Genomic DNA, 15,400 nt, shown 5'->3' with positions numbered 1-15,400 from the left:
ATTCCAATCCCCATTAGAGCAACTATTTTATAAGTACGTTGACATTTATTAGTCTACCAAGAAAAGTAGCTTACTTTAGTTAAATTAAGAACTGTTAAATCCACAAATGAATTATACAATGGAACATTTCAAGTTTACCTTTTTATCTAGCTTAAAAGGGTTGCCAAATGTATGCAACCTTCGAGGCTGATCAGGATCAAGTTCTCTTAGTGGAGAAGGTACTTGCTTGAGGTATTCCTGGTAATTCCCCATTTGTGCTATAGGAACACTGTGCACTTGATCTTTTCAAATAGAAGAGAGTAACAACAAAAGTTAGCCTCACTAAAACAATACTGTTTAATTATCAAGTAATGTCTTCTTACATATGAATGCTACCTGGTGTTATTCTAGGAAGTCTTCCCTTACGATATGTACTAAATTAGTGTTTTGTCACTATAAATATTATGACAAAAATGAAGTCTTTTTGAGATTTTTAAAATAAAATTTAAGGCTGCCTGGGTGGCTCAGATGGTTAAGCGTCTGCCTTTGGCTAAGGTCATGATCCCAGGGTCCTGGGATTGAGTCCTGCATCGGGCTCCCTGCTCCTTGGGAGCCTGCTTCTCCCTCTGCCTCTCTCTCTCTCTCTCTCTCTCTGTCTCTCATGAATAAATAAATAAATAATCTTAAAAAAAAAAAGAAGTAAAATAAAATTTGAAAGAATTGATTTTATCTCTAAACAAAGCAAAAATATTGCAGTTTATTTGAGTGTGCAAAATAAGCAATATGTGTTAACATTACCATGAAAAGGAATGTCTCTTCTACTCTATTCCAATTAAGCAGAATTCAATTATAGCAAAATTTACAGAAAAGATGTATCACACAGATAATCCTTTTTATATAAAGCTATGGTTGGAATGCTTACATCAGAGATGGCCAAGAGTTAAATTCTCATCTGACCTGATATGTAGTACATGCCACGGATACAGCTGAAGGAACAGGACATGTACTGACCAACGAAGTTAAAACACCAGATACCAGGTTATCACAAGAAAATGATTTTGTGTGTGTGTGAATGCATGACTAAAGCCTTTAAAAAAGAATCTAAGCTGCTAACAAAGATTGTCACCTCTGGGGAATAGAATCTGGGACAACAGTGATGATAGAAAAAAATGTCGAGAATGGGGGATGACTCACTTCTTACTTGTTTGAATTTACAAAGAAAATATAATACTACTATAGTAATTCTTTAAATGCCACATTACCATACCATGCTTTTTTAATATAAAGAAAGAAATTCACCAAAGAAATACCATTATTTAAAATCATGATCTAACCTTCATCCTGTCCTTTAAGAAATCTGCGGGTGCTCTTCAAAAGATTAGATCTCATTCGTGTTAAGTGATCCAAAAGATTCCGCCTTGGTATGTCATATGCATTTCTAAATGTTTGTGGCTTCAAATCCTGTTGAAAAACATTCAAAGACAAAATTTATTTTTATTTTTTTAAGTTTTTTTTATTTAAAAAAATTTTTTTTTTTAATTTATTTATTTGACAGAGAGAGACACAGCGAGAGAGGGAACACAAGCAGGGGGAGTGGGAGAGGGAGAAGCAGGCTTCCCGCTGAGCAGGGAGCCCGATGCAGGGCTCGATTCCAGGACCCTGGGATCAGGACCTGAGCCGAAGGCAGACGCTTAACGACTGAGCCACCCAGGCGCCCCCAAAATTTATTTTTAAATACAGAATTAAAAGACTAAAATCTCTAGCGTGAAGTACAGGTTTGGAAATAAGATATACACGTCTCATTAGCTTTAAAAATAGAATAAAGAATTATGATTCAGTCTTAATGTACTGTTTTGGAAACCCGAAGATTAAAACTAGTAGTGAGTTCAACCAAATAAATTCACATCTTTCAAGATGTTATTATATATTCTGGACAAGGGAAGTAAATATCTTATAAAACGAATTTCCAAATTTTAAAGACTCTGAAGGTTTAAAGAAACATAGCTTTGATGTATAATTCACATACAATAAATTAACCCATTTAAGGTATAGTTTGATGAGTGTCAGTAAATTTACAGTTATGAAACCATCACAATCCAGTTTAAAAACACTTCGATCATCCCAGAGAAGTTCTTTGTGCCCATTTGTAGTCAATCCATTTTCCTATCCCCAGGCATCCACCGATCTGCTTCCTGTCGCCCTACATTCCATTTTATAAATGGAATTCTGCTATATCAAATCTTTTCTACCTGACTTTTTTCACTAAGGATGATGTTTTGAGATTCATCCATGTTTTTAATGTATCAGTAGTCTGTTCCTTTTTTACTGCAGAGTAGTATTCCATTCTATGGATATAGCCTATTTATCCATTTTCCAGTTGATGATTAGTTTTCAGCTTTTGGCGATTATGAATAATGCTGCTATGAACATTTGCATACAAAGCCATTATATGGACATATATCTTCATTTCTCTCATGTAGATAAATACATGGTTATATAGTAAGTAGAGCCATTCTAGTGGGTGGGAAGTGGGATCACATTATAGTTTTAATTTGCATTTCCCTAATGGCCATTAAGGTACAGCATCTTTTTACATGTGTTTGAATTTGTGTATCTTATTTGGTGAAGTATCTGTTCAAAGATTTTGCCCATTTTTTATTAGATGTTTATTTTTTTATCACCGAGCTGTAGTGCTTTATAAATTTTGATACAAATGCTCTGTTCTATATATACTCTTCTCTCAGGCTATAGCTTGCCTGTTCATTTTACAAAGTTTCTTTTGTAGACAAAAATTTAAATTTGAATGAAATTTTTAATTTATCAAGTTTTGTGTGTGTGTGCTTTTTGTGTTATATTTGAAAAATCTCCAATGACCCCTGACCCAATGTCATAAAGACTTTCTCCTGTTTTCTTCTGGTAGTTTATAGTTTCAGGTTTTACATTTAAGACCATGAGTGCTTCAAGTAATGTGAGATAATGGTTAAGTTTATTACTTTGAATATGAGTGTCCAACTGTTCCAGCACTATTTCTAAAGAGATGTCTTCTTACCCACGGAATTATTTTGGCACCTCTGTTAAAAATTACTCAGAGAAAGACATATATCATGATCTCACTGATATGAGGAATTCTTAATCTCAGGAAACAAACTTAGGGTTGCTGAAGTGGTGGGGGGTGGGAGGGAAGGGGTGGCTGGGTGATAGACACTGGGGAGGGTATGTGCTATGGTGAGTGCTGTGAATTGTGTAAGACTGTTGAATCACAGACCTGTACCTCTGAAACAAATAATACATTATATGTTAAAAAAGAAGAAGAAGAAAAGATAGCAGGAAGGGAAAAATGAAGGGGGGAACTCGGAGGGGGAGACGAACCATGAGAGACTAGGGACTCTGAGAAACAAACTGAGGGTTCTAGAGGGGAGGGGGGAGGGGGAATGGGTTAGCCTGGTGATGGGTATTAAAGAGGGCACGTACTGAATGGAGCACTGGGTGTTATATGCAAACAAGGAATCATGGAACACTACATCAAAAACTAACGATGTAATGTATGGTGATTAACATAATAAAAAAAATTAACTGACTACATGTGTGAGGGCCTACTTCTAGACTCTCTTCTGTTCTACTGATCTATATGCTTACCCATACACCAACAACACAACATGCTGATGATCACTACAACTTTACAGTAACTTTAACTTTATAGTAACTTTCAAAATTAGATAGTACAAGTATTCTTTCTTATTTTGTAAAATTGTTTTATCTATTCTAGGACATTGAAATTTCCATATAAATTTTAGATCAGCTTGTCTGTTTCTACAAAAAAGGCTACCAGGATGAAGATCTTTTTAATAATGAATATTCATAAAGCATTTTAGGATCATGCTATGTACGCAAGGTCATCAGCATAAGTACCAAACTGCAGTGAACTCTAAGACTAGCTATGTAACTTCAGGCAATCTTTAAGCCTCTGTTTTTTCTTGCCTTTCATTTTTTTTTTAAAGTAATCTCTACACCCAAAATGGGGCTCAAACTCATGACCCCAAGATCCAGAGTCACATGCTCTACCAACTGAGTGAGCCAGGCACCCCATCTGTTTTCTCATCTATAAAATGAATGGGTTGGTTTACTCATCAGTCCACCTATTCATCCATTCAGCATGTATAATGTTTGTTTTAATTCTAAAATTCAATGATTCAATAACAGTATTAATGATCATTATTTTTTTTTTAAGATTTTATTTACTTATTCATGAGAGACAGAGAGAGAGAGAGAGGCAGAGGGAGAAGCAGGCTCCCAAGGAGCAGGGAGCCCGATATGGGACTCGATCCCAGGACTCTGGGATCATGACCTGAGCTGAAGGCAGACGCTTAACCATCTGAGCCACCCAGGCGCCCAATGATCATTATTCTTCAGAGGCATACAAATACTTCTGAAGTTTGGACAAACTAAGTAACAGTTAATGGAAAATCTGATTTATTTAACAATACAATAGAATATAACTAGAACAGCACTAAATTCATGTAACTATTACCTTATTGAGCAAAGCAACTTGGAACCCAGTGTATTCTTTCATATTAAGGTCTAGCAGTCTGTGAGGAACATCCTCTGAAATTCCCTGGAGCAATTGTTGAAAATCTTTCCTATAAGCCATTGATAAACCATGTGATCGGCTTCGGACTTTAATTCCAGTTTCCTGGACTACTTTTTTGCCTACAGATCCGATGACTCGATCAGATTCTATTTTAGCCTAAAGTAAAAATAAATAAGATTTAGTCTTGAAATAATCTAAATTAGTAAATTAAATACTAATTGTTTTGGTCTTCTATAAATTAAATATTTATTTATTATAAAAAGTATATATGCAATTATAAACCCAAGTAGCATATAGGTTATGTCAAGTTCTTGGTAAACTAAAGAGAGTTTAAATAAAAAAGTCTTACAGTTTTAAATCATTACAATTATAACCTTTCAGAGCAGGGCAAACAAAAACAACTTCAATTTATTTTTATGTACTAATACCCACTACACTTAAACCATGAAATGTAAGTACATCCTAAATAAAAATATGGATTTCCAATTCAGAGGTCATATAAAATTAGGGAAAAAAAATCTCATCAGTATTTATCTAAAGACACTATTATTACCACATAACTAAATGTTCATAGGTATAACAAATAATGATGTAGTTTTTCACTGGAAAACAAGTAGCAATATTTTGACTCTATCCAACCTACATCTCAATGAGCAGTTAAAGTACAGATGGCAGAAGCACTGGAAAAATAATGTATTTTATATGGTACTAATATCTTGGCAGTCTAACTGTATACTGCTTGACTACCAGAGTATCTATTAATGTGATTTATGCTCAAAATGACAAAATTCAGTGTTTTTTACAAATATTTCAAAAGAAACTCCCATTTTTGAAAGAGAAAAACTACAGGTTTTAAAACACAAAGCAAAAGAAACTGATTTTTGTCTAAGAAAAACAACTTTCTAACATAAATTTCTCAAAAGAAAACATGAATGTTCACAGGTAGAAAGTCTAGGATCACAATAATGAAGTCACTTCCATAAACTAGGAATTATTATTTCAAATTAACCTTCCGAAACACCGCATACCATGTACTTGAGACTGAATTATGTTAATATATATGTGGCTTTAAAACATAATGTATTAAGACAACATAATTCCATTAGGACCATCAGAACTAACATCTGGCCTGTTAAGCATCTTAGCCAAAACCATTCAAAATACTTAATGGCTCTATTTCTTAACATTACCTGTTGACTCAATTTTTTGAGGTATGAAATGACACTGTAACTAAGTCCATATTCCATACTGTCTGCTATTAGGTTAGGTGCTCCCATCATTCTAACAGCTTTCTTCAAAGGCTATAGGAAAAGAGAAAACATCACTCAATCCTAAGCTTGTCAAAAATGTAAGACTACATGTATTGTCAGTTTTGAAGATTTCTTCAAAAAAATTTTTTTTTCAGTAAGAGAGTAACATAATCATATTTGTATTTCAGTAAAATGCTTGCCAATGGTACGAAAGGTAGCTTGAAATACTTAAAAAGGATTAGAGGCTATACTTTAACATTTAACAGTACCTGGGTACTTGTTAGTACTGGTATCTTTCACTCTTGTAAGAGTGAGAAGGAAGAAATACTGAATATGTACTGTTACACATGTTGACAAGAAAGGGTAAAGTCCTAGACTCCTTAGTACCATTGGAGATACTAAGTTTGGAAGAAATGGGCAGGAGACATATCACAGAGGTAGATTTGATAGAAATTAAGAAGTGAAAAGGAGGTAAGAAAAATGGAAGATTTCTACCTCGGGTAACTGTGTGGATTATGGCTCAACCATTCACTAGCTTTGTGACCCTGGACCAGGTTATATAGCCTCTCTAGGTCTAAAGTTTCTCATTTGAAAAGGACAACAGTATCTGCTTCATAGGGTTGTCATGGGATTAAATGAATTAATACATGTAAAGCACATATAAAAGCACTGGGTACACAGTAGGCATTCAGTAAGTGTTAATCATTACTACTGTTATTATTAGCTGAACTGAAAAAATAGAAATAAGCTCTGAAGGAAAAACCAGTCTAATATTTAGTGTGGATGTGGTATAGTGAAATAATTTTCAACTGTAAGGAAAGTCCACCATTTGTGCAACGAAAAATGTCACTAGCAGGACAGTCTAGTATGTGTGAGTGGGATGCAGTCAGAAAAGGATGACAGACATTCATTGACGTCAGAAGGTGTATAAGCACCAGTGTCAAACTGGAATCAAATCCCAGCTCTGATATTCAAAATCCATGTGGCTTTGCCTAAATCCTGCAGGTAGGTATGAAACGTAAATGAGTCAACATGCGTAAAAGTACATATTCAGTATCCTTTTCACTCTTACGTGGCAGGCACTATGTGCTAAACACACAACTTATCTCTTACAACTCAAAAATATGATTTTCAAAGCTCAATAAATTAATGCTCTTAGTAGAGACCATTTAGAAAGGTTAGATAAAGTCAAATGCTATAATATTCCTGCATTAAAAATAAAAGTAATGTTTAAAAGTGCTTTTAACATTGGTCTCCTTAAGAAATTACTTTTCATACAATAAATAATGTATTTAATAATATATACATTATTGGTCTTATCTACTATGATACACAAGGTTTTAAGTACAGGTGACCTCTGAAAAACATGAGGGTTAGTTAGAAGTGCCGACCCCACACAATCGAAAATCCACGTGTAACTTTTGACTCCCCAAAACTTAACTACTAACAGCCTGCTACTGACTGGAAGCCTAATAACATAATCAATTTTTGTATGTAATATGTATTATATATATATATATTCTCACAATAACATCTAGGTTTTTGATTTTTTTTTGACATTTCTAGGCTATATGGTTCATCTGCAAGTTTTTCAAATTGCCACAAATCTCAAAAAAAAAATCCTCCTTTGTATTTATTGGAAAAAATCCACATATAAGTGGACCCATGCACTTCAAACCTGTGTTGTTCAAGAGTCAACTATAATCACAAACTCATGGTTCTAAAAATATATGATTCTCTGAGAATATATACTTATCTACCTAAAAACATGTTTCTGGAGACCTAGGGAATAGTGCAACAAAAACCGTTCTGTACCCTTAAAGAAAAATAGTTATAAAACTGCAATTTAAGACAAACCATAAGAGACTCTTAATCTCAGGAAACAAACTAAGGGTTGCTGGAGTGGAGGGGGGTGGGAGAGATGGGGTAGCTGGGTGATGGACACTGGGGAGGGTATGTGCTATGGTGAGCGCTGTGTAAGACTGATGAATCACAGACCTGTACCCCTGAAACAAATAGTACATTGTATGTTAATAAAAAAAAAAAAAAAAAAAAAACCCTGCAATTTAACAAGGGAGTACAATTGGAGCTACTCTAAAAGCCAGGCTGCCTGGGATTAAGTTCCAGTGTCCCACACCTTAGCTATGTAGCCTTGGACAAACTATTTAATCAGTGCCTTAGTTTTCTTATCTGTGAAACAGGAATGATGATTTCTATTTCACAGGGTTACTATATAAATTAAATGAGGTTAATAGAACATTATATCAAAAACTAATGACCACTATATGTTGGCTAATTGAATTTAAATTAAAAAAGAAAAGAAAAAAGAAGAAAAGAAAAATAAATGAGGCTAATACATGTAAAATGCTTAGCATAATATCAGGCCTAATGTATGCATCATATATACATTATCATGATCATTATCACTGTTATCATCATTACGATGCAAATCACTCAAATCTTTCTTTCCCATTACATCTATATTGGTCATTTGAACACTCAATTTTCATGACATTTGTATATTCTGTACATTCTATAATAGCAACAAATAAAAGTTTTAATACCTACAGTAAACTATAAGCATAAAGTAAAATTTTAGAACAAGTTCTGTTTTTAACAATAACATTCTTACCCCAAGATAGTAGGGAGGCATTGTCTTCAAATAACTTTCAAATGACTGTCTCCATTTCAATGTTGGTTTTGCTTTATGTACTTTAAACAAGTCATCTATAAATGTATAATGTGAACAAACTATCATCATCCATTGTTTCCATACATGAAAATCAAGTCAAATACATTTCATTTTTAAAGTCGGCTTTCTTATTTTGTAAGAGAGTAACATCAGACATTAAAAAACAAAATTAAAAGGGGCAGAATTTTTGGTTCTGCCCAAATTTTGAATAGTAATACCATCTTAAACATAAAAAGATGCCAATCATGTATTTCATGTAATAATATTTCATGTAACAATAAAGGTAGAATCAGAAAATACACTAGAAAATCTATACACTATCTAGACTTAAACATAAAACAGATTTGAGGACAGAAGCAAAGTATGCACAATGTTTTCTATAAAATATACCTAATACTTTGACTATAACTTTAAATCTGATGTGGTTCCATGGAGGGAAAGAGGTCTTCTCCAATAGTTAAAATTATAACTCAAAATTATAGCCAGAGGGTCCCCAGAAACTAACTTTAGGCTTTTATTATATTGTTTTGGAATAAATTCATTCATTTAGAAAAATACCTGCCAAATGAAAATTAAAGTACAGGTAAATTCTTAGAAAATATACTCAGATTTATAAATATGTGCTTCTACAAAATGTCTAGTTTACCAAATACAAAGCCTATATTACCAATTCTAACCGTGTAAGAAATCTAACTTGTAGAAAACTTAGAATATTTAAAATTTAAAACACAGTATCTTCAGTAGTTTATACAATCAAAGGTGGTTTGACAATGACTTTTAATTTACCACAGACATACACAGGTTGCTACAAAACCACCTGAGATAGGCTCAATGTTTCAGAGTATTAAAAACAGTTCCATTAATTTCCACAAGACATGAGAACTTACAAAGAGATGTTTCCAAACTTTGTTTTTAGGAAAATTTGTATGTAAGCTGAGCCACAGAGAATGGAACAAGAATGACTTACCTAAAAGGGGAAGAAGGACTGGGTAATTGTAAGGCATCACAAATAAGTTGACACAGTTCAGTGCTGTACTGGCTTTCAAGTAACCAAAGGGATGACCAAGTTCACTATATTTTGCACTATTGCTCACATAGACCTGTTAAAAGGGAGTGGTTAAGGCTTCATATTTAATGACCTTTACAAAACGTTTTATAAATCACTGATTTAACTTTTTTAAAAGAATATCCAACTTTTAAGTCACTACAGTTTTTCAGCTCACCTGCCAACATGTTTGAGGAGATTTCCTTTCCAGGATAAACTGAGTCAATGGTGAAGGTTCCAACTCATATTTGTCAAATGGCAATTTGTCAATAACCATCGGTTCACAGTCCGTACAGGAAAACTTCACTACAGGATGAGACGTACGAGGTGGCTAGAGGGGAAAGTCTTATTATTACTACTTACACAAAATACCAGAAATAAACTCATTGTCAGTATCCCTCACTTCACTATCAAAATTTACTTGGTTCCTCAATTTTGCTAGTAAAGAGTTTAATTTACTACTGAAAGCGCTATTAAAGCTGAAAGAAAATACTTAAAAATATAATGCTTAAATTTTACATTCACAAGAAAAAGACAAAACATTTTAAAATGTATACAGAATAAAAATCTTTTTAGGTCTTAAAATCAAATTTATCAGGAAAGTGCAAAATTTTGGAATTAAGTAAGTACTCATTAATTGTTACATCTAAGAAACAACAAAAGTATAGAAACCTTTCTAAGTTCTCAATTATAGCAATTTAATTTCTTGTATGGAGCAGTAGCTTCCAAACTGATTATACACATTGTTCAGTATAGGTTTCTGAATATATACATTTACTTATAAATTATTTATAAATTAATTTATAAGTATATAATAAAATATATACCAAAATGATATTTAAAAATAGGACAATAAGGGGTGCCTGGGTGGCTCAGTCATTAAACGTCTGTCTTCAGCTCAGGTCATGATCCCAGGGTCCTGGGATCGAGCCCCTCATTGGGCTCCCTGCTCAGCAGAAAGCCTGCTTCTCCCTCTCCCACTCCCCCTGCTTGTGTTCCTGCTCTCACTATCTGTCAAATAAATAAATAAAATCTTAAAAAAAAAATAGAAAAAGATAAACATAAATAGAAGTTCTGTTTTCCTTTGGTTATCTCTGTGGTATACACATACTACCTTGGACAAATGATCTAAAGATACAAAAAACACACTACTTTAAGGGGGGAAAAAAGGCATGTTATTCTATTCCCTGCCCGCCCCCCGAATAGTCTCCTTCCAAAAAATCTCACTGATTGAAGGCTGATGAAGGAAATATGAGCTATGAGGAAATAATTTGAAATTTTACTGCCATAAAAGATTTTTATTACTCCATTACTACCTATACCCTGGTGGCTCCCAAATCCAGTGTCGGGACCAAATCTCCCTCACTTCTCTTATGTTCCAACTGTCTACTACACAGAACCAGAACCTTCTATAAGTCCCTCAAACACATTATTATGCCATTCATTATTTCTTCCCCAAACTACAAAACCTGTTTTAAAAACCTAGGTGTTCGGGCGCCTGGGTGGCTCAGTCTGCTAAGCATCTGCCTTCGGCTCAGGTCATGATCTGAGAGTCCTGGGATGGAGCCCCACATCAGGGTCCCTGCTCAGCGGGGAGTCTGCTTCTCCCTCTGCCCCTCACCCCACTCGTGCTCTCTCTCTTGCACTCTCTCCTAAATAAATAAATTCTTTAAAACAAACAAAAGCAACCTAGGTGTTATCCTTAATATCTCCTCCTTAACCTCATTATTTAACTGTCACAAAGACCTAGATAAAATCCCACAAATTCTTAAGCCACTAGGCAGAACACATAAACTTGGCAGGTGCTTAGTATTTACTTACTGCCTTCTGTCAATAATAAATTCTCATCTCTCTAAAAATTTCTATTTTCTATTTCTTAGTACTCTAATTGATGCCTTCATCATTTCTCAGACTAGACCAGTACAACTGCTTATTTTTAATTAACCTCTCTAATTAGCTCCCTCCAATCAATCCCATAGCCATGAGATATAAATATGATCATGTAATTTCCCTCTCTAAAATTATTTGGTAAAAGTAGCAACCAATCACCTAAAAATAGGACCCAGACTCTTTTCTTTAAATATCATATACAAAGATCCTTGATGATCTGGTCCCTATCTGCCTTTCAACTACCACACCATGATACACCCTGTGCTCCAGCCATGCCAAACCACTTGCAGTTACCCAAGTAGATCAGCTTCTTTTTATGCCCCTGGTTTCGTGTTATCCCTGGCTGCTCTATTGTTTTCTCCCTTGCATATTACAAAGTTTTGAAGTCTGAACTGGCAAGTAAGACATCTAAGAGATTTCCTTCCTGACACCCTTTCTTGCCCTGTACCCCAAATACATACCAGGCAGTTAGGCACCACCTCCTCTGGGCTCTGCTCCATGCAGCTAGTTACCACACTGTTTTGTATTATGTTTACAAGTCTGATCCTCCTATGGAATGGTAAGATTCCAGAAGTAAGCACTATGTTTTACTCATCTTGTGCTCCTGTATCTCACATGAACCTGACACATACCTTATTGAATCAGTCCATGAAACTCACTTACATTTTTGAATGAAAATATTGAGATCCAAGAGGAAAAACACGTGCTAGTGAGGAGGATGTCTTCTAGAACTTGGCAAAGAAAATTCTGCATTTATCACTTCATTTAATCCCCCAAACAATCCCATGAGATAGCTGTTATCTCCATTTAACTGTTGGGAAATTGAGGTTTGGAGAAGATAACTGACCAAAACACAGCTAATAACTGGTGGGACCATGATTTAAATTCAGAACCAGTCTCTAACAAATCACATTTCAGTATCACTACATCGTATTTGAATACCATTATTATTAAAAATCCATTTCCCCTCTAATATCCTTCAGTTAATTTTGCCAGTTCCTTCCAATATTGTCTCTTTCTTTATGATTCTCTCTTCCATCATCTTAATTCATTCTCTTAAAATCTCTTACATAAATCCTAGCAATAGCCCTCTAGATAACCTGCTTACCATCCAACTCATCTCCTAATTTGGTGCAGATGAAAACCACTAGATTAAATTTCCTAAAGCAGCACTCTGTTAAAAACATCTTCACTTATTCTGTGAACCCCATCGCAGTGAGAAAAGATCAAATTCCTTCACCTTGCATTTAAAGTCATGAGCAATTGTCCCACACACATATTATGATCCACCTATACTCAGCTGTTTCTCATTCCTCTAAATATACCTTCTTTTTTACTTCCATACTTTTTTCTCATACTGTTCCCTCCCACAACTGAAATCCTACCCACACTTCAAAACCTAACAATTTGCAATAGACCACTAGAGCAATATTAACAGATAATGCTTGTGACATTGGTTTTGGATTTCTTTCTATTAGGACTCAACAAGTACTATACATACTACTATAGGTGTTAAATACAACAGAATGAATAACCAACAAGACAATATTTTGTACAAATATGATATCTATTCTGTGAAAGTCTCTACTTTCTCAGAAGAGAAAGTAAAATGACGAAAGAAATGAAGCACTTCTCTACAAAGGCCAGATTTTAAAACTATGATGATTCAATCAGAAAAAAAGAAAAGGCATAAAAAAGATACTTCTTATAAAGCCTCAATTTCATGTACTACTTCACTAAATCCCTAACAAATAGAGGAAATACTGTTTTATAGACCTTGTATAGAGCAAAAGTAAATATTGCCCTGAAAAGTCGATATAGGTTTAAAGTTTAAAGGTTTCAACTCATGCACTGCAGGTGGGAGTGCAAACTGGTGCAACCACTGTGGAAAACAGTATGGAGGTTCCTCAAAAGGTTAAAAATAGAACTCCTCTACCATCCAGTAATTGCATGGGTATCTACCCAAAGAATACAAAAACACTAATTCAAAGGGATACACGTACCCCCCCCAATGTTTATAGCAGGGAGCCCTATGGTGGGGGGCTCAATCTCAGGACCCTGGGATCATGACCTGAGCCGAAGGCAGATGCTTAACGACTGAGCCACCCAGGTGCCCCAAACTCACTATTTCTAAAAATAATTCATTTAAACAAGACCATAAAGTCATTTCTACTTAAAACTTCCAGAATGAAAACACTGGACATAACATAAAACCATGAAAGTCAACATGAATTCTAAGACTATGTCCTAAAAGATTACAAACAAATGGAATTATTTTCTAAACTTTCATTTAAATTCTAAATTGCGTCCTAGAGACAAATCCTCATGTTACATTAATATTTAGAGACCGAAGAGAAACTCTTGTTACATTATGATTCTGTACCCAGATGCCAATAATAAAAACATAAGCACAGTATTAGATTCTAAAGGAAACTGACACCTTTTTTCTGTTACTTCATAATGAACGATACTAAATCACATAACTTCCCATAGCTCTTTGAGCATCTAATTCCTGTAAAATTAGCCACACCTTTGATAGTAGTACTTAAAACTACTATGAAAAGCAGTTAAATGGTTACTATTACAAAGTCACAGTCATTTTGGTACTTACTAGTGTTGGAGAATTCTGATCTGGCCAAAAAGACTCTGGAACAGGCCAATGACCTATAGGAACCCCAGTTTTAGGATTTGGTCTGACATATATGAGTTTGTGACAGCTATGCCAAGGCTGTGACCCAAAGGGTCTTGATATATCTGGCTGCCCATCTGTAGCAAAGAAATTAAGACAAAGAAAGTAAGTATCATTAAGGAAAAAAAACATAAAAAGTTAAATTATATCCATTGTTACTTAACCTAATAAAAATGTCTGAATAATTGTTCAATTCTGAATTTTCCGGTTTCTTTTGAATGGTTCTACTATCATGACTACTTAACATTTAGATTAAAATTCACGAACTAGTAAAGTCTGTAAATTCCAACTATGAATTCAACAGTTGAAAGGAAGTCCCACAGTATCCTTTGCTTGCCCATTCAGAAAAGGTAAAACCTACTTTATGGTAGATACTTGTTTACTGAATGATATGTTTTCCCTATCAGATGATAAGAGCAAACACCCAATCTCTTCATCATCATACTTGGCTTACTAAATACTAGGTAAGTATTGCTAAATGAAGATTTCTTTAAAATCATTTTTAACTAAAGCCTAATTAACTAAAGTAATTTTAATATGCAAATCCAGATTTGAGGCATCTACCTTCAATCTAAAATAATTCTAGCAAAATAGCAACTGTCTTCCAACAGTTCAGTAAACATTTACTTGGTACCTAACTCTAAGCCAAATATTAAAATAATTTAAGAATATACTTTCCATGTCTAAGATTCAATTAAAGAAAAAGCTTATTTTTTTAAAACAGACACAGTGACACAACTTATATAACTTTACCATTTTCTGCTCCTTCCCTATTATCCCCCTCTGAGAGTACCCAGTTTTTTTTATCCTTATGACCTTTCAATTCTCTCAATTACCCACTCTAGTGGATCACCTCTGCCAACTGTCATTAATGACTTTGTAATTCTTGTTATAAGCTATGTCATACTATGCAGAGGATCTCAGATGTAAGCTGTCCATTGGTTCTAGGGCAACCCCTTATACCCTCTAGCTAATATAAATAGTTCAGGATCACAGAATATTAAAATAAAGTCAGGTGGGACTTAACTAGAGTTAACAGAATCCAACTTAATGGCAAAGGCTGGTTCCTCATTTTTGTAACCACACAAACCATTTGTTTCTGACCAGTTTGATACTCAGAAAAAATGTAGCTAAGGGATTAAACACCTAGGATTGAACACTCTTGTGAATTAAGGGACACAGGATAGGCACATATGCTGGAGAGAGGCAAAGTGGCCTTACTAAAAAGGAAATATGAGGCTGCTAATCTGTAAATGCCTAATAAAGC

At 34.4% G+C, this 15,400-nt stretch overlaps 1 protein-coding gene across 2 annotated transcripts in view; it reads right to left on the bottom strand.

Moving 5' to 3' along the window:
• The window catches only part of INTS6 (integrator complex subunit 6), a 109,177-nt gene that overhangs the window by 31,054 nt on the left and 62,723 nt on the right, over window positions 1–15,400 (bottom strand). For both annotated transcript variants that reach the window (XR_003609460.1, XM_028104255.1), the window contains exons 7-14: window positions 14,056–14,210; window positions 9,733–9,885; window positions 9,477–9,609; window positions 8,450–8,544; window positions 5,758–5,868; window positions 4,508–4,723; window positions 1,314–1,440; window positions 139–281 (exon numbers count right to left, since the gene is read on the bottom strand). Coding sequence is in view for 1 of the 2 variants with exons in the window: in XM_028104255.1 (XP_027960056.1) it covers window positions 139–281; window positions 1,314–1,440; window positions 4,508–4,723; window positions 5,758–5,868; window positions 8,450–8,544; window positions 9,477–9,609; window positions 9,733–9,885; window positions 14,056–14,210 (1,133 nt within the window). In the remaining variant the exon portion in view is untranslated. The remainder of the gene's footprint in view (window positions 1–138; window positions 282–1,313; window positions 1,441–4,507; window positions 4,724–5,757; window positions 5,869–8,449; window positions 8,545–9,476; window positions 9,610–9,732; window positions 9,886–14,055; window positions 14,211–15,400) is intronic.

The sequence above is a fragment of the Eumetopias jubatus genome, unplaced genomic scaffold, assembly GCF_037043125.1.
Source record: "Eumetopias jubatus isolate StellerSeaLion01/CBP00866 unplaced genomic scaffold, mEumJub1_p1.0 scaffold_3, whole genome shotgun sequence".
Taxonomy (NCBI): Eukaryota; Metazoa; Chordata; class Mammalia; order Carnivora; family Otariidae; genus Eumetopias; species Eumetopias jubatus.
Note: the sequence above shows the minus strand (reverse complement) of the source record. Positions and strands in the feature narration are given on the sequence as shown.